At 56.3% G+C, this 22854-nt stretch overlaps 12 protein-coding genes across 12 annotated transcripts; 4 read left to right on the top strand and 8 right to left on the bottom strand.

Annotated features, from left to right (window-relative positions):
* Positions 1–1772: 1772 nt before the first annotated feature.
* IE81DRAFT_361990 (hypothetical protein) lies at positions 1773–3644 on the top strand (the record flags this gene model as incomplete). Its single annotated transcript, XM_025516733.1, has 4 exons — positions 1773–2116; positions 2233–2443; positions 2476–2819; positions 2847–3644. The coding sequence occupies 4 exons, from the start codon at positions 1773–1775 to the stop codon at positions 3286–3288; spliced, it is 1341 nt and encodes a 446-aa protein (XP_025367344.1). The 3' UTR covers positions 3289–3644.
* Positions 3519–5417, bottom strand: IE81DRAFT_325837 (hypothetical protein). The gene is made up of 5 exons (XM_025514639.1): positions 4965–5417; positions 4772–4814; positions 4496–4648; positions 4218–4370; positions 3519–4076 (listed from the first exon to the last, which is right to left on the bottom strand). Exons 1-5 carry the CDS (start codon positions 5024–5026, stop codon positions 3819–3821), a joined length of 669 nt encoding a protein of 222 aa, XP_025367343.1. The 5' UTR covers positions 5027–5417; the 3' UTR covers positions 3519–3818.
* A 270-nt stretch (positions 5418–5687) lies between these two features.
* Positions 5688–10661, top strand: IE81DRAFT_368511 (hypothetical protein). The gene is made up of 2 exons (XM_025517161.1): positions 5688–7239; positions 7314–10661. The coding sequence occupies exons 1-2, from the start codon at positions 5863–5865 to the stop codon at positions 10503–10505; spliced, it is 4569 nt and encodes a 1522-aa protein (XP_025367342.1). The 5' UTR covers positions 5688–5862; the 3' UTR covers positions 10506–10661.
* On the bottom strand, positions 10363–13122 carry IE81DRAFT_368510 (hypothetical protein). Its single transcript, XM_025517160.1, has 9 exons — positions 12852–13122; positions 12706–12765; positions 12566–12632; positions 11890–12463; positions 11706–11820; positions 11369–11638; positions 11229–11293; positions 10923–11130; positions 10363–10846 (listed from the first exon to the last, which is right to left on the bottom strand). Exons 1-9 carry the CDS (start codon positions 12882–12884, stop codon positions 10814–10816), a joined length of 1425 nt encoding a protein of 474 aa, XP_025367340.1. The 5' UTR covers positions 12885–13122; the 3' UTR covers positions 10363–10813.
* On the bottom strand, positions 10562–10965 carry IE81DRAFT_237010 (hypothetical protein). Its single transcript, XM_025511191.1, has 2 exons — positions 10923–10965; positions 10562–10846 (listed from the first exon to the last, which is right to left on the bottom strand). The coding sequence occupies exon 2, from the start codon at positions 10798–10800 to the stop codon at positions 10618–10620; it is 183 nt and encodes a 60-aa protein (XP_025367341.1). The 5' UTR covers positions 10801–10846; positions 10923–10965; the 3' UTR covers positions 10562–10617.
* A 28-nt stretch (positions 13123–13150) lies between the features above and the next one.
* IE81DRAFT_236974 (hypothetical protein) lies at positions 13151–14637 on the top strand. Its single transcript, XM_025511190.1, has one exon. It carries the CDS (start codon positions 13344–13346, stop codon positions 14490–14492), a length of 1149 nt encoding a protein of 382 aa, XP_025367339.1. The 5' UTR covers positions 13151–13343; the 3' UTR covers positions 14493–14637.
* IE81DRAFT_236971 (RNA polymerase) lies at positions 14555–15706 on the bottom strand. The gene is made up of 3 exons (XM_025511189.1): positions 15455–15706; positions 14970–15205; positions 14555–14758 (listed from the first exon to the last, which is right to left on the bottom strand). The coding sequence occupies exons 1-3, from the start codon at positions 15534–15536 to the stop codon at positions 14618–14620; spliced, it is 459 nt and encodes a 152-aa protein (XP_025367338.1). The 5' UTR covers positions 15537–15706; the 3' UTR covers positions 14555–14617.
* Positions 15707–16351: 645 nt separating this feature from the next.
* On the bottom strand, positions 16352–17098 carry IE81DRAFT_236956 (hypothetical protein). Its single transcript, XM_025511188.1, has 2 exons — positions 16524–17098; positions 16352–16464 (listed from the first exon to the last, which is right to left on the bottom strand). The coding sequence occupies exons 1-2, from the start codon at positions 17022–17024 to the stop codon at positions 16441–16443; spliced, it is 525 nt and encodes a 174-aa protein (XP_025367337.1). The 5' UTR covers positions 17025–17098; the 3' UTR covers positions 16352–16440.
* Positions 17099–18429: 1331 nt separating this feature from the next.
* Positions 18430–19711, bottom strand: IE81DRAFT_293795 (3-dehydroquinate synthase AroB; the record flags this gene model as incomplete). Its single annotated transcript, XM_025512020.1, has 2 exons — positions 18430–18777; positions 18854–19711. 2 exons carry the CDS (start codon positions 19709–19711, stop codon positions 18430–18432), a joined length of 1206 nt encoding a protein of 401 aa, XP_025367336.1.
* A 220-nt stretch (positions 19712–19931) lies between these two features.
* Positions 19932–20467, bottom strand: IE81DRAFT_236864 (hypothetical protein). The gene is made up of 2 exons (XM_025511187.1): positions 20320–20467; positions 19932–20269 (listed from the first exon to the last, which is right to left on the bottom strand). The coding sequence occupies exons 1-2, from the start codon at positions 20353–20355 to the stop codon at positions 20024–20026; spliced, it is 282 nt and encodes a 93-aa protein (XP_025367335.1). The 5' UTR covers positions 20356–20467; the 3' UTR covers positions 19932–20023.
* IE81DRAFT_236863 (hypothetical protein) lies at positions 20468–21101 on the top strand. The gene has a single exon (XM_025511186.1). The coding sequence runs from the start codon at positions 20581–20583 to the stop codon at positions 20947–20949; it is 369 nt and encodes a 122-aa protein (XP_025367334.1). The 5' UTR covers positions 20468–20580; the 3' UTR covers positions 20950–21101.
* Positions 20922–22807, bottom strand: IE81DRAFT_325832 (hypothetical protein). The gene is made up of 2 exons (XM_025514638.1): positions 21960–22807; positions 20922–21867 (listed from the first exon to the last, which is right to left on the bottom strand). Exons 1-2 carry the CDS (start codon positions 22572–22574, stop codon positions 21151–21153), a joined length of 1332 nt encoding a protein of 443 aa, XP_025367333.1. The 5' UTR covers positions 22575–22807; the 3' UTR covers positions 20922–21150.
* Between the last annotated feature and the right edge of the window lie 47 nt (positions 22808–22854).

Here is a 22854-nt window from a genome sequence, read left to right as displayed (position 1 = left end):
TAAAGATTGAGGGACTGGCCCCAAGGTGAAGAAAAAGGTCAACTTTGCGCACAACACCCAAACCATGCAAAGGGTGTCCTCAACAAAATTGGCTCCTGGTTTTGTCTAGCAAATCTGGAGAGGATGGGGGGTCTTGCCCTCAGATGATCTCAACTTGCTGGCTCAGATTCATAAGATGGCCAACAAGATTTCTGCAAGATTCTGTTTGGCAAAAGAGTATGTGGGTAAGGAGAGACTGGAGCTAGCAAGGGCAGAGAGGGCTGTTGTGGAAGAGCTTCAAGATTTCAGAAAGCCATTCATTGCCAACTACAAGAAGATGCTTGAAGCTGCAATGGCAGACATCCATTCCATCTGTGCTGCTGCAACAAAGCAAGGTTACAGCGCATCATTGGCATTGCCCTGGGGGAGCACATCTCCAATCCACCATATGCTAGGCATAATCTGTCATGATGTCAGTTGTGCTGACCAGCAAAATTTAGATGAACTGACATATGTTCTGTCTAACTTCAATGCTGATGTTGTCAAGCCTCTTCACTGTAGCATGTAGCAATGATGAAGAGCTGAATACAGGGAGATGTCCATCATCTTCAACTTGCTCCACTCTTATTGGCCAAGCATGTGCACAACACCAGCGCACCACATTGATGCAGGCTTTTGAGAGTCTTGTTCTACCCACTAGCCTGTTACCTCATTAATATTCCCATAATGAACTGACAGCTTATGGACCCCCCAACGTTGTCTCGCTTACATTTGCTCTAAGCCTGGCAATTGTGCTTCCCGCCTCTCGCAAAGCTGGCAGCAGCACCTATTTGCTCAGCTGCGGTCCGCACAAGCATCGAGCACTCCCTCATCTTTCATGATGGAGCGTGCGCAATGCCCAATCTCCCAAGATCGTGTATCAGGAAATCCCGCTCTGGCCACTGGCCAGCCCTTGGATCCCCCTCCCCTTTCCCCCCCCCCCCCCCCACATTTCTTTTCGAAAAATTGCGGGGGGGCGCGGTGATGGGATGACGCTCCAATTGTCCTTTTTCAATTTGTGACAGACGTACGTCCCATTGCCCACCGCACCTCACCGCTGTTGAAGCTGCGCACCAGCAAGAGAAGTGATGGTCCTGTCTGCCTTCAAAAGGATCTCACAGAGGAGGAGAAGCGCAAATGGAAGCAGAAGAGGGTGGAGACAGTTGATGCCAAGCTTGCAGCTACCAAGGATACTCACGCTACTGGCTTGAGCAATGTGCAACTGCTCCAGGTCTGCATGCCCTCTGGACAGACCAGCAAGAAGGACTGCAAGATGGATCCCTCTCTTTGCAGGATGCCATCAATGCTCAATTGTCTTTGCAGGGCATCAGGCTGATGTGCGCAGATCTTTGGCAAGACCGTCTTGAGCCCAGCAAGGATCTTTTGATTGCAATTGACGGTGGCAAATTCTTGCCCAGGCTGGACTTGGCCACATTACAGGATGTTTTGCTGCCAATCACAGACGGCAAAACACGATTCTTTTGGCATGCACAAAAGATCTTGCCAGATGACAAGGCATGTGCTCAATTTGCTGTACGCTTCCCGCAAAGCACGCTTGCGCCATTCATTGACAAGGAAGAGGAAGCTGCTGTTGGTTGCACCAACAACTTCTTTTGTTACACCAGCAGGGTCACTCCAGAAGAGAGGGCTGCAGCAGATGCAGCAGATGCAAGGGCTGAAAAGAGCACACTGATGCTTAAGTTTTGTCAACACTGGAAGTCAAGGATGAGCAATTTGAAGTGTTCAGTCGGCCCATGCTTGCCATCAACTTTGCTCTGCAAGAGGCTGTTGGAGAGCAAGTGTTGGACACACCCAGTGACAAATGCAAGGCATTGCACAACAAAGACTTGCTCTGGTTCCTCCACAAGGCAAGCAAGACCCACAGTGCAAAGCACATCAATGCTCTTGTCAAGAACCTTGCAAGGAGCACCTTCATAGCAAAGGCTGTAGAAGGCAAGGGTCAAGTTGCTGCGCTACAGACAGCTGCGCTGCAAGCCCCTGATGGTGATGCCTTCCTGGAGCTAGTGCCTGCCATTGGCATTGTAGAGCAAGTGCTCATCAACCTTGGCCCACCATTGAGGTCATTCAACTTGGCAAGGTATGGTGGCATGGATCAGCTTGTGCGCTTGCCTGTTGTTGTGGTTCAAAAGAAGCTTGTTGATCAGCACATCAGTAGTCTTGCCATTGCCATCCTCTCCCTGTCAACTTCCTCAGTGTCACTCTCTCTCTCTCACTTTCCAACGTCACCATTCACGCCCATCTCACTGTCAACTTCCCTCTCACAAACATCAACATCCTTCTCTGTGTCCCCTGTCTCACCCTCACTGTCCTTAACACAAGCGTCACCGTTGACATCCTCTGCGTCATCATCAACTCTCCTCCTGCAAGCGTCACCATCAACTCTCTTCTTGCCGCATTTGCCCATGTCACCATTGACATCTCTTGCCTCTCTGTCAGCCTGCAAGGCACTGGTGGAATGGTCACCTCCCAAAGGCCCGCCACAAGACTATTCTTCAAGTTTGCGCTCTGAAGCAGGCTGCAGAGAATGCTGTCCGGAGGGTGGACAAGCTGATGGCCAACAGCATCGCACCAGTGGTATGCATCAGCAGGGATGTCATGATGGGGGATGTGCTGGGTCAGACCACCTTCTTTGGGAGCATTGCCAACAGCGGACCTGAGCTGTGGCGCTGGATAGCAAAGGAAGCTGGACTTGAGCTTGGTCCCTTTCTGGACCTCTTTGCCCACACCCTAGACAAGCACAAAGAATGGCTAATCTTCTTGATTGGCCTTCTTTGGATCCTGTGTGGACTCATCTGGCTTTGTTGCAGATGCGGCATCACTTACCCCATGGTGCTGGTGATGTTGTTGGCAGAAGTGGCCACTACAGTCTTGAAATCTGCAAGCGTGCGCTTCAACATGATTGCCAATGCAGGCACCATCTCCGTTGTTAGCAGTCTTGATGCGGTGGCGGTGATCTTGCCAGATCCTGGCGCTCTAAAGTACAAGGGCTCACCCGTGCGGCAGAGCACCCTCCTGGACCTGATCTACCTTTGCTGCTTAAAGGGATGCCTGCTGCAGCACCTGGCTCCACAGTTCACTGGCAATGCTCCAAGGCTAAAGGCGGCAGCAGAGGCTCAGTCAGCAGAGCTCCGCATTGACAAGCTCATCGCCAATGCCATCAAGCAACACAAGACTTGGAGCAAGGTCATCTCTGTGCGCATGCGCAATCAGCAGGCGTACCTCAACAAGCTGGAGGATGCTAAACCCTAACCATGCTTGGAAAGCAGCGCAGGATTGCTCCGCCCTGACGTCCAAGCTGAGCATCCAATCCGAGCAGCTCCCTCCAAGTGTGTGAACACGAAGTCGTTGCACGAACTTGCAGACGAGTGTTTCAGGGACGAGGTAGGTAGCTCTTGCGTTGCGGATACAAGTACAGGGTGTTGCGCGTTCATGCGGAGAGGAGCAGCTTGAGACGCCGCGAGCTTCAAAGGGGAGAGAGAGAGAGAGAGAGAGAGAGAGAGAGAGAGAGAGAGAGAGAGAGAGAGAGAGAGGGAGAGGGACGTGTACGTGGAGGAAGTGCGAGAAGAATTCCTCGAGGGCTGGGTGCGTCGGATCGTGATGCGCGCTGAAGCAGGGCGCGGAGAGAGTCTCTTGAAGATTCATCAGACCGGATCTGGCTTGCTCGTGGTAGATGTACCGAAAAGCTCGGTGTGTAGGGGGAGAAAGAGCTCGTGCCCGCGTTCCGCAAGAGTCTCGAGTCTTTTGCTCGTGGCGATCTTTGCTCGACGTTGCCTTCTTACTCAAGCAAGCACCGGTACCCTCTCCTCCGACTCTTCCGCCTCCGCCTCTGCTCCAGCATCCTGCCTCTGCCCTCCAGAGTGTACAGGCTCCACAGTGGGCACATTTGGCAATTCGACATGCTCCTGTGCCTCCTTTGAAGCATCGGGCAAGCTTCGAAGATCCTCTGCTCTAGCTTCAGCTTCTAGCGCTTCCATCTCCCTCGCCACAGCCTCTTCCTCCTCTGCCGTCATGCGGCTCGTCAACATTTCGTCAATCGCCTGAAAAGCACATCAAGAAGAAGCCAGACATGCCCCCCCCCCCCCCCCAATTCGCCCATCGGATCAGCTTTTGTTCTACGGTCACGGTCAAATGCGCCGGAAACAAGTCGGGACGACACTGATCGTCGCAGGCCCACGCACCTTTTGATATGCGACGGCCTCTTGCGTCTCCCCCATCAACCTTTCCACCGAATCGATGTTGAGCTCTTTATGAATTTCCTTGAGCACCGCATTGCCTTGTTGCAAGCCATGCATGACCGACGCTTGTATTTGCGAGAATTCAATCGACGATACCTACCAGTGGCGGGCGACGAGAGCGAGTCAGGAAGGGCGACGAGCAAGAAGGAAGCGAACATGCCTCTTTACGTAGAGAGACGGAAGGGGGGCATGCAGAGGGGGGATGGAGATTGTCCACTCACCAATCCCTGAAGCGTTTCCAATTGCCCATCCGTCTTTTCGATCATGCCTTGCTGCCATTTGCGCCGCCTCAAAGCGGTTCGTGCCCTCTCCTTGTCTCCCTTTTGCAAGGCCTGTTTGGCCAACCTGCTCTCCAGATCCAGCACGGATTGCAGCTGAGCACGATCGACGTTTGGGAGGGGAGGGGAAGGAGACAGTAGGAAGGATGAGGAGCGAGCAGAGTCAGCGTCTCCCATGAAATGACCCGCTCTTGCCGCCCCTTGGCGTGCGTGGCTCACCTTCTTTTGATACTGCTTGACCTTATCTCTTTGCAATTTGAGACTGTCGAAAGCCGAACATACCCGCATACAAGCAAATCAACAATGATCTCAGCATGCCACGCCAAACATACAAAGGCCGTTACCTCCCACTCGTTCCTCCTCGTGGCCGCTACATGCGCCTCTCCCCCCACCGATCCCATACTCCACTCACTCGAGGATGGCCCGATCTTGCGGGGTCACCTTTACTCCCGGCTTTGAATTTTGCGCACCCATCGTGGCCACTGCCGATGCCGATGCTGATGATGATGCTGGGCGATCGTGCAAGCGTGCTTGTGGACGCTGTGAGCAAGCGAGCCAGCGATCGGGGGGCTTGCTGCATGCGACTGTCCTGTATCAAGTCAAAAGAGTTGGAACAAGTCGTTGGAGTGGGGGCCGGATCACGCGGATGTGCCACGTAATTGGACGGTGCTTGCTTGGGGGTGTTGAGCGCGAAGGTTCTCGGCAATGGTGAGTCGTGAGTGGATGGATGATGCGCGCGGATGTGGGAGATGGCTGGCTGGCTCATGTCCGTCCGTCGATCATCCATCAGACACTCACACTCATGTCACAGACTTGCAGGCTCCACACTCAAGACTCACACTCACAACAGCTCTTACGATTCTAGTCGCGAGTCAGAGTGACTCGTGACTGCCCAGCCTGTGCTCGCCTCGATCATCACCCCTCCGCGTACGCAATCATCGATCGACATCTCGTTCCTGCATGCATGCATGGCATGCCAGGCCATGCCACTGACCTTAGATACCGGTCACGTGTGGCGCCTTCGCCGAAAACCCTTGCCCCGTGACTGCACGTGATGCGCGGAAATTCATCAGAAATGACGAGACCGCCCGCGCTACACGACGGCGTGCCCACTCGCGAACTCGCACAATCACAACAATCACGATCGGGAATCGTGAGTCCACGAATAGTCACAACAACAGAGGCAACAAGAATCACAATCTGGAGTCTGAGTGGAGCGATGCGTAGACAATGATCTTGTAAATCTGGATGATCAGCTGCACGGAAGCTTACCAAGAAGCTGGCTCTGCATCGCGAAACCCCCCGGAATCATGCCGCCCCGTCGATCAGATCCCAACTATTTCGATAGCAAGTGGACAGAGGAAGAGTATGTGCCTCATCGCACATCTACGGAGAGAGACGCGGAGCAGCAGCAGCAGCAGCAGCAGATTGCTGGACCTAGCGATAGCACGCGTACGCGCTCTAGAGGCGATGCAGAAGCAGCCAGCACTTTGGCCACTTCGAGGTACAGCATGAGGGCGAGAAAGAGCATCAGCTTAAAAGAGCCCGATGCCAGTCCGGCTACGAGCGAGGATGAGGGGCAAGACGATAGGCTCGCCGTCGCAACTTCCACACAAGGCGATGAAGATGATGATGATGAGGAGGAGGAAGCGAGCAGGGTACTGGCGTGCTTGCCTGAGAATGCACGTCTATCCGATGAGGAGCAAGACATGACGGGATGGATGACAATCCAAAAGAAATTGTTCCTCGCCTACCGCAAAGAGAAGCGATTGATGGCATCGAGCGAGCTACTGGAGGAATCGGAGCAGGTGGAGCTTATTCGCGCAAGAGCAAGACGCAGAACATTCATGCAGAAAGTCGGCAAGGCGGAGAAGAAGAGAGCGCGATTGAGAAGGGAGGAGGAACAAAGAGAGGAGAAGCGAAAGCTCAAAACTGCGCGACGCTTGGAGCACGAGGCAAATTCAGAGCGGCCGATTCGCGAGCAGATTCGCGAGCAAGAGCGCAAAGCTGCTTGGGCGGAGGCCGAAGAGGAGAGGATACAGAGACAGGAGGACGCGTTGAGAGAGGAAGCCAATCAAGTGGATGGCATGTCAACAGCTCCTGCTCATCCTGCCGACGGTGCAACGACAAGCCAGCAGCTTGCACACCACGCCCAATCCGGTCGCTTCGCTATCAGTCCAGCCGTGTCGCCTTCGCCTCCGAGAACTTTGGATGAGAAGAAAGACGAGGATGTCAAAGTAGATCCTTGGCGAGCAGAATCGGTCGCTTCGGGTCTCGACGACGTCGACGCGTTCCTCCAAGCGCACATCAACGGCGGTACACGTCCCGCTCCGCCCGGTGCCGCCGCTTTGTGGGCCACCGCCGAATTTGGCCTGGTCATCGTAGCTTCCAAAGATGGCAGGTACAAAATCAGGGCCAAGGTGCCCGGAGAGCTCAGCAGGTGGATCGAAAAGGATCGAGTGCCTGATGTGTTGGTACTGCACTGGCGAAAAGGGAGGGAGGACAGGGATGCCGAAAGGCAGAAGCGCGCTTCGAAGAAAGCGCAGCAGCTTGCAAATGGCAAGAGGCCGAATGAGGAGGATGCGAATGAGACGGCGGAACGAGGCCTCGAGGCCGAAGATGCCAGCCAACGCAACACTTCTTCTCGCCAAAAGAAGCGCCGTAGAGTGGAGGCTGACGAGCGATTGGTGAGTTTGCTGAAGCAGGTGCTTGTAGGTCTGCCCACCAACTCACTTTCTGAGCGCGGATGCTGCTCACTCAGCCGGTCAACTCGGATGGAACGCTCGAAGCATCCGAGAAGCCAATGGAGTTAGATGACGACGCGAGCCAACAGAGAGCGAGGGACGACAATCTAACAAAGGCCGGATCCGTGCTGCATTACTCTATGGGTGAAGATCCCGAAGTGGTGATTGAACGAAAGAGCGAGCCAAGCAGACCTCGTCCTTTGCAACCCTCGTCCACCACCATGGAGGTGAACGCTTCTCAGCCCTCTGGTCCAGTGACGCGACAATCCATGCCCAGCGCGTTTGTGTCCCAGACACAATCGGTGCCGACGCCGTCGAACAGCTTCTCGCCTGCTGCAGCTGCCAGAATTGCTGCTCTTCCTGACCCGAACGTGCGATCCGCCGCGTCGGAAGCGAGAGTTGGGTTCGGTCCCTTGCCTCGTCTCGGTCCCGAAGTCTTTCAAACGCACCTTCGAGCTCAGGCCCTTGCGGAAGGCGAACTTTGGCAACATGAACCTCGACATGCCGCACAGGCTCGTGCGACGTTGGTGAAGCGTGCAGGAGAAAAGCGCGAGGCTTCGACGAGCACTGGTCAGCAGAGCAGCGGCAACTCTGCCAGCCCTTTTGGCGAATCCGGAGCAGAGGCAAAGATGGTCAGAATTGGGGACCTCATCATTCCTGTGGCTGATCCCAATGCGCAGACTCAGGAGGAGAGGCGAGCTGCTGAGCTGGCTGGCGCTTTGGACTTGAACGCTACGGACGAAGATGCGATGCAGAAGGTCGAAGCTGCTCGACGTGCTGGATTGCGCCAGCCTGCGACGCGCGAAGAGAGCCACTGTCCGCCCGTGGAGGAGGCGGAGAACGAAGATGCGGAGATGTCGGCACGCCTGCAAACAAAAAGTCGATCTGCTTCGAGCAGGCGCTTGCGAAGACGCGGGCGGTCTCGATCGAAGCGTTCCTCGGTACCTCTGGGAGAAGCCGAAGGCATGTTCGAAGAGCTTGAGGAAGAGCAAGCTGCACAGTCGTCTGGCGCTCAAAACCCCGGAGCTGAAGCTGCTCGAGACTCTGTTCCCCCTCCTTCTGCTCCTCTGCCGTCCCATCCGCCTGTCGCTTCGACGCCTCGCGAGGCCGATGGCGTGGCCGATGGGGTGCGTGGCGAGTCGCATATGAGCAAGGAGGAACTCCTCAGAGATCCGCACACACCAGAAGCACGACGAAGCATTATTCGTCTCGTCGAGCAAAGTCCCTATGTGCCTGCATTTTTGAAACGAGAAGTGCAGCACTTTTTGCTCAGACACGATCAGTCCGAAGCGCAGGCGAGCGTCTCCACACAAGGTCGTGCTGCGACACATCAGTCCCTGTCGGAAACGCAAGAAGAGGCTGGTTTCTTGCCGACCAAGAAGGAGTGGCTGTTCGAACTGGAACGCGGAGATGCCAGAACACCCTACCTCGTCTTGGCTCTCTTAACCGATCAGCAGCAGCAAGAGATGCAAGCTGATCAGCCCGGACTGGACTACGAGCTGTCGACGTTGGACGAAGAGAGCGTCAGGCAGGTCTATTCCGATCCGGATTACGATCCTTGGCTCGACAAGAACGGTCATCTGTTCGTCGTGCGAGGATTCCCTGCACCGGTAGCTTGTGCAGGCGCAGGTACGGATATCGAGAGCTTCGGCAGTGCAAGCCTTGCTAATCGTCAGCCGACGAGTCAGAGCTTGTCAATCGACGACGTCAAATCCACTCCAGCTTGGCTCGACCTTCAAACGCAAAACGAGAATCTCTACGCTAGTCTGCAATCTGCCAAAAATCATCACGGCAAGATGAGCCATCAGCTCGAATCTGCGGAGCAGCAGCGGCAAGAAGCGAGGGAAGAGGTTGCTTTCATTCGTACACTGTACGATCGAGCTTCCGAGGCTGCCGCAGAGTCTGCAAACGACTTGCGACACGCTGAGAACAGGGTGCGTCAACTGGAAAGCCAATTGGCTGACGGGCTGGACGCTTTCAGAACGGCAGCACGATCTCAAAGACTTGATTTGGAGGGCAGATTGAAACGTAGCCAGGATCAGGTCAGGTTGCTCCTGGCTCAAGCCGCGCTCACCGACGACGAGATCAGATCGGATGCGCAGAGGTGGAGAGAGCATGTGGCGGAGGAGAAGAGGGCCAAGAAGAGAGCTGAGCTGGAGATGAAGAGGTTGGCCAAGGAGAGAGAGGAACGAAAAGACCTGCTGAGCATGCTGGCTGGTCCTAAAAAAGCTAGAAAGTCTCAAGCGGGATCGAGCGAAAATGCGATGGGAGATGACGAAGAGCAGCAGCAGCAGCAGCGGCAGCAACAGCAAGATGAGTTGCAGCGTCAGACATCTCTTGCAGGCGCCGATCCAACTGCTGCTGCTCTTTCCAACGCCGGCGCTGAAGACCTTTTGGATGGCGAGCTGGCTGGTCTCTTGGCGGATCAAGGGGACTCTGTGCCTGCGATCGTCGATGCGCCCATAGGTCGAAATGGAAGACCTCAGCGTATCAGACGTCCCCCAGCTCATAGGACCGCATCGAATAGTCCTGCAGTGCAAGTTGCTCCTCCTTCATCCAGCGCACCTAATCCGCCAAGGTCGGGTCACACCGCAGATGGACAAAAGTCTCAGTCCACAACGAGGCAAAGGGCATCCTCCAAGAGACCTGCAGCGATGGCTGCTTCGCAGCTCAATACGGGTGTTATTGCAGAGGAGCCGCAAGGCAAGGGCTCCATCTCCAACGTCCCGTGGAGCAGCACGAATGTCCTTGGTGCGCCCCTCGCTGCTCAAAATCAGCCCGTCGTTGGCGCGCTGCTTGGCGGAGCTTCGTCGTCCGATGCAACAAAGGAGGCGATCGCGCCCATCACCCAAGCCTCACCGAAAGAAGCGCCAGAGCTGCCTGGACTCATCGATCAACCAACGCGGCTCGAGGGGCAAATGCAAGGCGCTGGCGTCGAGATCCATGCTCAAGGAGGAGCGCAAGCACCGAGCGGGGTGGGGATTCGGCCTTCGCCCCTCGTGGAGGGAGCGGATCAGATGATCGCGGGCGCAGACAGCACAAAGCGCTCGGCGCTCGGCGCAAGCTCTTCGATTCAAGCGACCACGGGCGATTCTCGAGAACAGGATGTCGACATGCTCATCTCGGACGTCGAGGAGAATGAGGAAGTGGACGAATTGGATCAGGAGGAGGTGGCGACTAGAGCCCTCTTGGCTGCTTCCTTGATTTGAATTCCTTCCCCCCTTTCTCTCTCTCTCACTCGCATCTACCGCATCACGAGTGAAGGCACGCAGAATATGCAACGCCTCGGTGTGTAGAGCCACCTGCAATGCCGACTGCGAATTACAGAGTGGGTTGCGCTGACTTTGCGCCTCGATCAGTGCGAGAAAGGTCAAGCGCCTTTCGTGCCAAGCGCGAGGCCACCCGAAAAGCGGACAGATGTTGTGTGTGTGTGTGTGTGTGTGTGTGTGTGTGTGTGTGTGTGTGTGTTGAACAAAAGCGAGGATATGCTAGGCTCCTTGACATTTACCCCAAGCATCTATTTGAGGCTTTCCTCGTCCAGAGGGAGCACCTGTTCGGAAGAGAGTAAGCGTCAGTAAAGCCTCCGATCGAACTTGATCTTGCTCGCCTTGGCGCTCCTGCCTCACTGTGAATTCGATGAAGCCGTGATTGTTGAGAAGCGCTGCGCCGTCGTTTCTTCGACCTGGCGCGGCCTCTCCGTCATTCACGGTCCGTCCTAGTCCGCGAGGCATGAGACACTGCATGCTAAGCAGACCGCGCTCATCGATGCGCAAGGAGGTCTTGATGGACGTCTGCAGCGCTCGTGTCGTCGTGGACATGTGCTTGTAGTTGTACCTTGGTGCAGCGCAAAAGGGCATGTAATATCACGTCAGGCTGGTCTGGTAGGAAACATCCATCCGCGACGCGTATCGCTGCAAACGCTGTTCGCTCACCTCTGCTCCAAATCGTAATTGCACACAAACCTCTCCATTACGCCTCTCTCGTTGGGCAATTCCATCTGCCAGAATTTTGCGCCCCCCTGGTGAATGTGAGCTAAGCCCTGTCAAGATTCTCTGAGCACGCTGGCACTCGCCTCTACTGTGCCGGTATCGCTATCAGCTGTGAGCTTGAGCACTTGGATGGTGGGATTCGGAGTCACGCCTGGACGCTTGGCAACTGCATCGTCGGAGCTGAGCACCACCGAGCTGCTCAAGCTAGGCCTCAAGCCCGCCGATACGGAAGTGGCAGTTCTGAATCCTTGTGCAGCGTCGGAAGCGGTAGATCTGTAGCGCGGTGAGAAGCGCAGACCTACAAAGGACGCCGATGGGTCCACAGATGACATTGCGTCTGCCAAGAGCTCGGACTGAGAGCATGTCTGCGCTCGTCAACGCAATCAACACATCCAGGTGTCGGCACGAAGCTTCACTCACGCGCATGATCGCTTGCGCGACCAGATAGTCTGGATCAAATGCTAGGTCGGTGATTCCTTGTGGCTCGTAGCTCGCCAGCTCGCACTTGGTCGTAGCCCCGCCGTCGTCGTCCAGGCTTGGCGGGCAAGAAGTGCAACGTCAGCAGCTGGCACGCAACGAAGCGTGTTCGGAAGCCAGGACTCACATCAACACCAATCTCTTGGAGAGCGCATCGAACGTTAGAGCAGCGCTAGTGACGCCTGCATCGCTCCCCTTCCCGTCCTTTGATTTCCTTGCTCCAAGGCCGGATCGTGAGTATCTCTGCTGAACATCCCCTCGCCCATCAGTTGCCTCCTTGTCTCTTTCTCGACTCGTACTTCCAGCACCTTGATCGGAGTGCGAACTCTTATTGAGAGCAGGCGCTCCGCCAAAAATGTTCAGACACTGCAAGAAGTTAGCAAGGGAAATGTCAAAGTCGATCGTCTGCCTGGATGAGCTCTCCTCTTCATCTTGCTCGTCTCCACTCTCTTCCTGCTGGTCTGGAGAATGATGTGCTCCTCTGACTCGCTCAGAAGCTTCTCTTTCGGCTCGCTCAAGAGCTGCTGGACTCAGAGGCTCGGGCTCGCGCAGCTCCGAGCCTTGCACTGACGAGCCCTCTTCCAGAGTAGCGGATGATGGCTGCGATGATCGTTCGACTTGACGCTTGCGTTTGCGAGTGGGGGATCGAACGACGCGAAAGTGAAATGGGCTAAAGAGAGAGGATGGAACGTATGCGTTGGCTGTGTGGAGCATACGCGGTCGACTGATCAGTGCGTCGGTCCTTGGCAAAGGCGCGAGCACATGTATGCGCCGAGTTATGTTCGCTAGCATGCGCTATTTACCTTGCAGAGAACGATCCTGCTCCGTGGTGAATGTCAAGCCGGACTCGGACAGCGAGACGGTCGCGAACTGGGGCACAACGAAGGCAAGGTCAGAAGGCCGAGATATGATGCTGTACCTTGCGCTGCGATCCAGCACTCACAGTCGAGAATGCGATGGGTCTGAGCAGAGCTGCCAGAGTCCTGACATCCGCAATCTGCGCCTGCAGCAACGAGAGAGTCACGGGAAGTGGGGGATGAGAGGCGCGCGCGAGACGAGGGGGGCGGGCTGCGAAAGTCACAGACGTACCCTCAGACATTGCGTGTCGCTTGGACCTGCCATCGTATGCAGCTTCTCGAGCAGTTTCTCGAGCTCTTGCGCTAGCTTTTTTTGTCGTCAAGGGTTGCCGCTGCTGGAGCCGATGCAATACGTACGGAATGGAGGGATGATGGTGATAAAGATGATGCCTCGTGGGTGCGCGCTGAGCTCCGTCTGGGAGCGGAACGTGCGCGCGCGCGCGCCCGATGCATTCGCTGGTTCGAGAGTCCGATCCGAGTCTTGAGTGGAGCAAAATTTACGGAGCAGGGACTGCATGGTGACTATGACTATAGAGACTCACGACTGCCGCGTGACTGTGAGATGCGTGCGTCGCGACGAGATCAACCTCTCCCTTCTGCTGTCACCTGCATGGCTGCCACCGAATCTTTTTCAGCAGGTTGCAGAAGAGCCTTGATCAGGACTACACACGCGCCCTCGTGACTGCCACTCTATACGTACGACTGGACCCTTTCATTAGCCGGCATGAGCTCCAAGAAGAACAAGAAGGGCAATATCAGCGGCGGTAGCAGGCTCTTCTCTGCCTCGCCCTCGCCCTCGCCTTCGCCTTCGCCAGGGACAGGGACAGGGACAGGGACAGGTGCCGCCAACGCACGCGGTCGGTCAGGCACGCCCTTCTCAGACGATGATGAGAGCGCGTCCGCACATACGCCGAACAGGAGACAGCCAGCCGGCGCGCATTCAGAGGATGATCATCTAGCGCGTTCTCAAGAGACGACGTGGCACAGACGAGCGCGCGATCTGTGCCGAGAACACCTCAGGACGCTCAGAGCCTGGGAAATGGTGGTTCGAGAAGACTTGGCAAAGGCCGTTGCGGCTGTATGCACATCTTCTGGCTCTCTGGATGACGCTCTCAAGCTCTCTCCATCTTCGCTGATCAAGCATTCCAGCATAGCTTCCGCGCTCGAGGATCTCCATTCGGACGTGCAAGACTTGCAACTCCTCTTGCCTCGTCTCTCCAAGCTCTCTCACAAGCTACGCCAAACGAGTTTCAGCGCACAGCGCATACTGACCGAGGCACTGGATGCTAAAGGGGTCGAGTTCGTCTCCGCACCGCAGTGGAATACTTGGTCCCTAGACGACATTGTAGGCGCAGTGCAAGCTCAGGTCTCTGTGCACATTCTGCAGTCTGTCCACCTGAACATGCTGAGCCAGCTTCTCATTCGTCGCGGGTGCGTGGCCGGCTTTGCGAGCGCATCCCCAGACGCCGGAGTTGGGTCCGCGCCTGCGCCCTCACTACATAGCGTCGAGGGAAAAGGCATCAAAGACGAGGGGCAGAGCTCGTCGAGCTCTGCGAGCGAACACTCCGACTCGGATGCTGCCTCCCGCTCGAGCAGCGCAAGCTCACGCTCTCACACTGCCTCGGAATCGGAATCAAGCAACAACAGCCAAGCATCCAATGACGCGTCCGGCTCCAGACCAGCTTCAAGGTCGAGCTCGAGGGCCAGGTCCACACCCTCTTCGAGAGCTTCCACCCGTACTCGCGTCTTGGAGGAGTGGCAGGCGCTGCGTCATCTCAGACCTTTTGCAGCTCCGAGCAGCTCGAGCTTGGACAGGCAGTCGTTAGAGGAGATTTGCAGGGTCGAGATTGGCAGATGGGATGTGGAGCGATGAAGCTGGATGGAATCACTCTGGGCCCTCCCCTCCAAGCACTTGTCTCGCGCCTCCCGACTCATCTCCATCCTTATCGCACATTCCCGCTTCACCACCAAAAGCATGTCTTTGGAAGCGTTCATTTTCTATTTGAGCAAGAGGAACACGTTGCCGCCTACAGTCAAGCGGCTGAGCGTATCGGCCTCGGCCGTCAGTGCCATCAATAGGCCACCAAATGACCCATACGCTGTGACGATTGTGCTTGCTGTCTCGTCGTACTTGTAAATCTGAAATGCGAGGAAAGAGTACGAATGCAGAGGGTCGCGTCAGCACGTCTGGATACCAAGCGTTCACTTCTTCCCTCTTTCGTCTGCCCGGTTCGCTCGTTTGCTCCCTATCGCGCAAGCATCCCACGGCTCATCGCTCGCTTCGTCGGAGATGGACCGACCGACCGATCGACCGACCGCCTTGATCCACTAGAGCGCGCAATCTACTCACTTTGCCATGCATCACGTAGTCCGCCTCATCGGCCAGACTAGGCCCATTCAACCTCCAAGCATCCTTGTTCCTCTCCGCCAGACTGACCTCGTCCATCCTTCCCGCGCCCCGATCCAGACTGTTCGTCAGCTTCATATTGATGCTCCTACCTATTTGTAGAGGATACAGGTCGACGGCGACGTCCAAGAGAACTTTGATGCTGCTATCGGTGGGACACTCCAACACTATGCGCGAAACTGCGTGGAGAAGAGGAGAGGAGGGGGAGGAGGAGAGGTGAGGCAGATTAGCAAACAAGCGAGGTTCTATGGGTGCGCGTCGCGGCTGCCCTTGCTGGCAGCTCGTGGCCTCGTGCAGCATCATGGAAGTACCGTCTTGAAGAAGAAGAAGAAGAAGAAGTCCCTTTTCTCCCCCCACCCTAGCGGACAACGGCTGGGCGGGGGCGGACGCGCATTCCCCCCTCAGGACGTACATGCTACCCAACTCACCTCTGTCAAACTTTTTGCCATCCGGATCAATATTCTTGATGGCCAATCCGACCTCGTACAGGATGGGTGAAGAGGCCGACATCTTCAGATCTCGATATTGCGCTCAGGAGGAGGAGGAGGAGGGGGGGGGGAGCGCAATTTCCACTCGCGCAAATTTGTATCCGGCTCGTCGAGTTGCCAAGGACTGCAAAAGGGACTGATCGAGCGGGTTTTGTCTTTACTTTCGGACGAAGGGGCTTCGAAAGGTCTGGAAACAAAGGAGGGCGTAGGAGCTCCACGAAATGCGTGGGGGGGTAATGTTGCGCGTCGGTGTCGAGGTGCGGTCGGTGACTTGTAACTCGTGATTCGTGCTTGTGATTGAAGATGTGAGACGAGCGCTGGGCGGCAGTAGCAGCAAGCGCAAGGTAGGGCGTCGAGGAGGAGTCAGAGTGAGCTTTCAGTCTCGCTCTGATGATGAGATGAGGAGAGGTGCACTGCACTGGTGAGAAAGAACGGGTCGAGCGCCGTGCAGCACACTCGTGACTCTCCAAAATCTCGAATTCCAAAAACGGGCGCGCGACGCCGCGGGGGCGAAATCCCAACCTTAGCTTCGCTCGTCACGTGCTCAAATGTGGCGGTGACTTTTGCGCAACAACGCCGTTGCAGAGCAGAATCGTGAATGATCACAAGGGACAAGCCAGCTAGCTAGCTAGCTAGCATTCATCGAAGTCAAAGTCCATTTCGCAAGCAAGCATAAGCATTGGACGCTTCCCACGCATGCACCAACCATCACAATCAGCACACGGAGCACGATGAAACACGATTTCATTCTGATTCGCGATCACATCAGAGGGATCGATCGACTGACTGCTTGCCACACGCGGCCCGGCCCGGGCCCTCCCCTCCCCTCCCCGGCAATCGCGAATGCTCCTCCGTGCATTTCGCGATTTCTGAATTAGACTGTCCACATTTCCTCTGGGGTGGGCACGATCGAGAGATTCGCACTGTCAGCACGAGAGCGAGTGTGTACGCTGCGTTGATCAGAGCACAGCTTGAAGGGGCTGCATTACCCCCGCAATGCTACACTCACGCTTGATGAAGCAACCGTTGCGTTCGAGTGCAGGCAGGCGATCCATTCAGGCGTGATCCTTCTTGGGGCTGTCGTGTGACGGAGCGTCAAGAAGGGGGTTCGGTTGGGAATGGGGGGATGTGAGCAAAGCGAATAGCCAAGTGCATGCATGCATGCATGCATGGCAGACAGACAGACTCGCAGCTCATGCCCGCGTCGATTCGATCCCACCCACTCACCAAGAAGGGCACTTGCACTCGTTGGCGCTGCACTTGCAGTCTCCCTTTGCGCAGGTGCAAGCAGCAGCGGTGTTGTCTGGTTCGGCGCAGGGGCAAGCCATTGTGGGATGTATAGTGTGGGTGCGTAGCGAGTTGTTGATGATAAAGGAAATCGATGAGCAGCTTCGAGAGCGATGTGTGGTGAGGGCTGAGGTGTGAAGGAGGAAGGGAGAGGCACTCGATGGATGGAGAATGATGCCCCTGCATTTATAGCTTTTCGGACCGGGGGGCCGTGCACCCCCATTGCATGCCTCGCAAGGGAATGGCGGTATGCTGTGTGCTCACCTCGGTCCCACACGCCTAGTCCAGCGCATATGGACCGCAAGGGGGCGGGAAAAGGGAACTCGCCGCTCGATAAGAGGCACAGCAGGTCGCCGCCGCCGCCGCTGCCGCTGCATACCGCTCGCTCAGCCTCTGACGCTCACACAGCAGCAGCTAGCGCCTTGCCACGCAGTCACAGAGTGTCGTGTGAGCCTCGGCGCTTGCGCCACACAGCGCAGTGCATGGCGAGAGTCACGACTGTCATCGCTCAGCTCAGCTCGCACGAGCAAAAATGACTCAAATGTGTTCAGCTCACCGCGCGCCGTCCGATGAGCATGAGCAGGAGCATGAGCATGAGCATGAGCATGAGCATGAGCATGAGCATGAGCATGAGCAGTCCAGCAGTCGGGCCCGCACGCTGCATGCGTGCAGATTAGGCGTGTGTTGATCATACCCTCTCGACTACAGTCTGAGAGTGTATAGCAAAGGCACTTGGGCAGTCATCCAGCTCCTGCAATTAATCTGCAGTCAAGAAAGCGTTCGCTCGACAAGATGCCGCGGTACCGCGCAGCAGACGTCAAGTTGGGGAAGATGTGCGTGATGCGATGCGATGCGATGCGATGCGCGCGGCAGCCAACCCCGAGGCTCTTGACAGCTGCACACAAGTGCGCTGTCGCACGACATCACGGCCCCCTCCACGATCGCAACAGCCAGCAACACCCCCGACGCGTTTGCGCCAAGGCTGAACATATAGAGGTGTGTCGCATGCATATGCATCGACTCGCGCAGGAGTCCAGAACGACGCGCTCCTCTCCCGCTCGAGGCAAGAGCGACAGGGGACTGAGCTGAGAGCTGAGCTGAGCTGAGCGACCATCAGCGAACGTTGAGCGTATTTTGCTCGTTTGAGCACATTTCGCTCATCCTCATCTCCTCATTCTCATCGGCCCGAAAATGGTGCGCAGAATGGCAGAGCGAACGCCACCTTTTGCGGATTGGATCAGACCAGAAGCTTTCACGGCGTATGCGTGGTGAGTGCACCATCGGATGAGCTGCTTGCGCGAATTTCGCTCAGCTAACAAGCCTTCAATCAGCTCCTGCGACACGTCACACGCATCGAGTCATGTATTTGATGTGAACGAGTCGACAGCATGATTCTGGCACGAATGTAGATCCACGCAAGTCGTATAGCAATGCGATCCCACGATTTTCAGTGCGAAAGGGCCGCTCCGGAGCGTTTACGTGCAGGTTGTGGTGGTCGGGTGTCGACGTGGCTGCACAGCGCTCGACCTTCCTCTACGCCTGCATCTCTTCACCTCTGAGTGCCAGCAAGCAAACGCTCCGACCCGCGTAAAAGGCGCCGACACGACAACTTACCATGCACTCATTCGTCACGACTCTTCCTTGTCTGCAGCGATGACCGCCGCGATGTGAGCATCCTCGACGATCGAAGCTTGCTTCTCCGCAGTCGAGCCCAGAGAACTGAGGAGGACGACCTTCTTTGCGATTCCGGCATTCTTCTTGTCGATTGCCATTCGATCGAGCAGCTTGTCGACGGTCAGGTTGGGTGCTGACGCGCACTTTGCAAAATCCAGCATGCTCGTGGGCAAATCGTATGCCTTCAGGCAATCTCGTAGCGACCGTAGCTCAGAAATTGTCAGGTGACCCTTTGTCACAGCGATGCGTGCTTCCAGGCACATTCCGACCGCGATCGCTTCACCGTGCAGCGCTTCCGGCAGCTTGGGTCGAGGAGATGCCGTGGATCGTTGAGCATTCGTGATGAGCCATCACCCAAGGCGCACCCTGGATACTCACCAGCAGCGACTCTATGGCATGACCGATCGTGTGTCCAAAGTTGACCAAATTGCGAGTCCCATTCAGCTCTTTGGGGTCCGCATTGACAATGTCAGACTTGATCGCAATGGAAGAAGCAATGAAAGACTGCAGGAAGTGCAGTCGACTTTCCAACATGCACGTTCCACTTGCATCTTTGACGTCTTTGAAAGCTTGCCAAATGTCAGCGGCCGAGCTGGCAATGAGGCGAAACATGGTGGAATCTCTGATCGCAGCCGTCTTGATCACCTCAGCCATGCCATTTGCTACTTCGCGAGCTGGCAGAGTGACAAGGAAGTGCGGAAAGACAAAGATGTGCTTCGCAGGATGAAATGCTCCGATCATGTTCTTGCCCAGAGGTGTGTCGACGGCCACTTTACCACCGACCGAGCTGTCGACCATGGCGAGCAGTGTGGTCGGAACGTGACAGAGCCTGACGGACCTCATGTATGTCGCAGCTACAAAGCCCACCAAGTCGCCCACGACCCCTCCACCCAAGGCGATGACGACGGTATCACGAGTGAGTCCAGAGACCAGCATCCAATCCTCCATCCCCGCTTTCGTTTCCCGAGTCTTTGTCGCTTCTCCGCTCGGCATGATGTAGGTCGAGACTTTGGAGCTGATGCGTGCGTTGGCCTCGATGACGGCATGCAATGCAGCCTCGAGGGAGGTCAGGTGGAATTTGGCGACATTTCTGTCCGTCACGATCAAGTAGGCGCTCGAAGGCAGACCGTGGATGACGGATCGAGCGATGTAGGATAGGTAATCGAATGACGAGTCGGCGGAGCCGATGTGGATCTGAGAGTCGAGGCACACCTTGATCTCGATGCCGTCTGCCATCATCGCGTACGGTAGTGGGGCCGAAGCATTGGGCTCAGACCGCTGCGGATTGTGCTGAGGGGCCCTCAGCTGTTTGCCTAGTCGCGCATTCCCATCATCGGCCGCCTGAGTTCGGATAGTGGCAGGCATAGTATCGTAGCAAGTCGCGAGCTGAATCGATCAAAACGACTTTGATGAGTTGCTCGAGCTGGGCGAGCTGGACGATTCTTTGGACAAGGTTTTCGAGTGAGCCAACGATCATCGGCGAACATGTCTTGAGGTGCACTCATGCGAGGGTCTTATATATATTTTGCAACCTCTATCTGAGCGCCATCAGTGGGTGGGCGACGGAGAGCAACGAGTGGTCGCCATGCGGCAATGCTCGGAGCGAGCCCGCCTAAAATGGTCGTGGCGCACGCCGAAAGGCCGCACATCGGCCATCACCACGGATGCATGGCGCCTCTCGACAACACAAGTCGAGCTTGACTGCTCGCCATGACCTTTCTGATTCCGAGACCCACTCCATCGCGATTTGTGTCGGGTCGGCGCGAGGGTACGCGGCGTAAAGCAGGGGCCCGCCTTCAGGGTGTTAGCAAGTCGCGGCAAAGAGTGCCGATGGCCGCACTCACGACTGCAGCCCCGAGCAACGCGAGCAACGCCAGCATGCAGCGCTCGCCAACACGGCCCGCGGAGACTGGTAGACGTCGGCGTCGGCGTCGGGCGAGCAAGAGTCTGAGTGGACATCGGCCCGCGGCTCCGAGTCGGCTCCTAACTACTCGGACAATTGCTGCATTGCGAAGCAAGAGAAGTAAGGATCGGTGTGCGTGGTGCTTGTGGTGGTGGTGGCCAACTTGGAGTCAGCCATCGTCTCGTGCTTGCCGTCAACGCGTATGGATCTTGCTTGGCTTGGCTTGGCTTGGGTGAACGGTGAGAACGGTGAAATGTGTGATCATCTCATCACATTCGTGCGCCCTTGCACGGGTGACCAAATGCACTCACGACTACCGCCCTTAATTGCGATCAAGCGTGCCTCATCCAAGATCCACGTGATGAGCACTTTCCTGTGCGCAGACAACGCAAGCAATCAAAATCGCAATCTTAAATGGAATCAAGACTCACACGTCGCGGCTCGCCAGACCGTTTTCTACGAGTCAGCAACCGCTAACCCATCACACGCCCACATCCGCCTTCCCAACGCATTCACGCAAGGCAGATCATTCCCACGACGAGAGACCGAAGCAGATGAATTGTTCTCGTAGATTGTGCAGAATCGGTGACAAAGGACGGGGTGGGTATGATTTCCGGCGAGGATTGCAAGGTAGAGCTGCTCGACTCCGAGTAGACATCGGGCAGGTTTCGCGAGATGGCGGACCAGGAGGAGCAAACTACACTCTTCACAAGCATTTTCAAGACTGCGAAGAGGATGATGCACATCTGCTCCGCCGCTTCATGGTTGACGCTCAAGTGCTCTTCATGAAGTGGGGAACACGGTCGCTGGCACTGAGGGACCAATTGATGCTCAGCTCCCGGCACTCCAACCTATCCGTCACCGTGCCAAAGATGTCATCCCAAACGCGACTTTGTTGACCAAAGTTGGCCAGCTTGAGCTTCTTGTCGGAAACGGCAGCGAGATAGTGCTGGTCGGTGTCCTCGTTGTTCTTGTCGAACTGGGTGAGGCGGGGCAGAGGGTTGATGGGGTTCAGGGTGCGGTCGCCAGTCCACCTGACGAGGAGCGCCGTGGTGCAGGCTTCGCTGTGCACGCGAGCTCCCGAAAGGCAGTACAGCTCGGTGTAGAGCATGGCGCAAGTAACGTAGAACCATTCGTGGAAGCCAAAAGTGATGGGCAAGTAGGAGAAGACGGACATGGCAGCGAGGTGAAGGCCCACTGCTCGGATGGGGTCCAAGTGAGAGGTGGGACGGGATTGAAGCGTGACCATGCCTGGGGTAGGGTGGCTGTCCGTAGCGCGATGCTCGCCCGCCATGTGGAGCGCTCGCAGTCCAGGAATCAGAGAAGAGTGTTGAAGACGATGGTAGACGTAGTAGAAGAAGTCAAAGATGATGGCGTACAATGACATCTTGAAGGGGAGGGACAAGCTGAGAGAAGGTGCACCGATGCTGCTGCGGTAGAAGTAGGCTCCAGCCGCGATGCGCGCGACGGATGAGATGACAAAGGTTGCCTGTAGATTGTGTGCCGTACCATTCGTCAAGGCTCATGTCAGCTGGCCGTGATCGCCTCGCATTTCCATCTCCGGGCGAACTTTGTACTCACGGATAGACTAGAGTAGCCGATCGTCTCGGCTGTCCTGCCGTTCCGCTCAACGTCACGGTCGAGGTAGCCCCACTTGTGGGAGAAGGCGGCCAAGAATTTTGTGGTGTTGAGGCCAAGGAGGATGTAGGTGGCCGCGTAGACCGCAGCAACGGTCTTGACGGTCCATTGGGAGGCCTCGTCCGCCCCGGAAGCGGGCTGAGAAGAAGCGGCAGTCTGAGAGATGTATTGCAAGATCATTACGGGCAGCACGTGCTTGAGGGTGAAGAATAGCTGGTCCACTGGCCTGAAAGCGGGCAGCATCCCTGCGAGACGTGCGGCACCGCCATTGAGAGCGGCGAGGGTTTCGGGAGACTGCTCGCCCTTTGCACCACCAACAAGAGTGATGGTGCCAACGGCTGAGGGCGCCGCAGTGGCAGTTCCAGTGTTGGGCGCAGGTGCCATCTTGGCGTGAGTAGCAGCCACGGAACTCATCTGAATCGTTTTGTATGTGAGAGAAGCAGGTGGCGCAGTGGCTTGGAATGGAGAATTGAAAAGCTGCGGATACACAAGGTGGTGAGAATGAATGAGAGGGAGGGAGGTGGAAGGGTGGTATTTCAGGGTGACGGAAAGACTCATGAAGGGGAATTCCAAGAACATAGGGCGCCTAGGGCTCGGCTTAAGAACACATTCCCCCCGCTAGTCTTCGGTGAAGCCGCTTGAGGACGATCTGGACGCTATCACCACGCCACGATCAAAATTTGCCATCGTGCCGCTGTCGCTCTAGCGTCGAGACATTTGACGCTTGATGAGAAAGTCCAGGCACGTAGGCCATGGCCGGGGCCATCTGTTGAGTAGATGAGACACGCGTGGCAAAGCAGCGGCAAATGAAAACAAAGGCACGGCGTCACCCCTCCCC

This window comes from Ceraceosorus guamensis, assembly GCF_003144195.1.
Source record: "Ceraceosorus guamensis strain MCA 4658 unplaced genomic scaffold IE81scaffold_77, whole genome shotgun sequence".
Taxonomy (NCBI): Eukaryota; Fungi; Basidiomycota; class Exobasidiomycetes; order Ceraceosorales; family Ceraceosoraceae; genus Ceraceosorus; species Ceraceosorus guamensis.
This window is presented reverse-complemented; position numbering and strand designations above follow the sequence as displayed.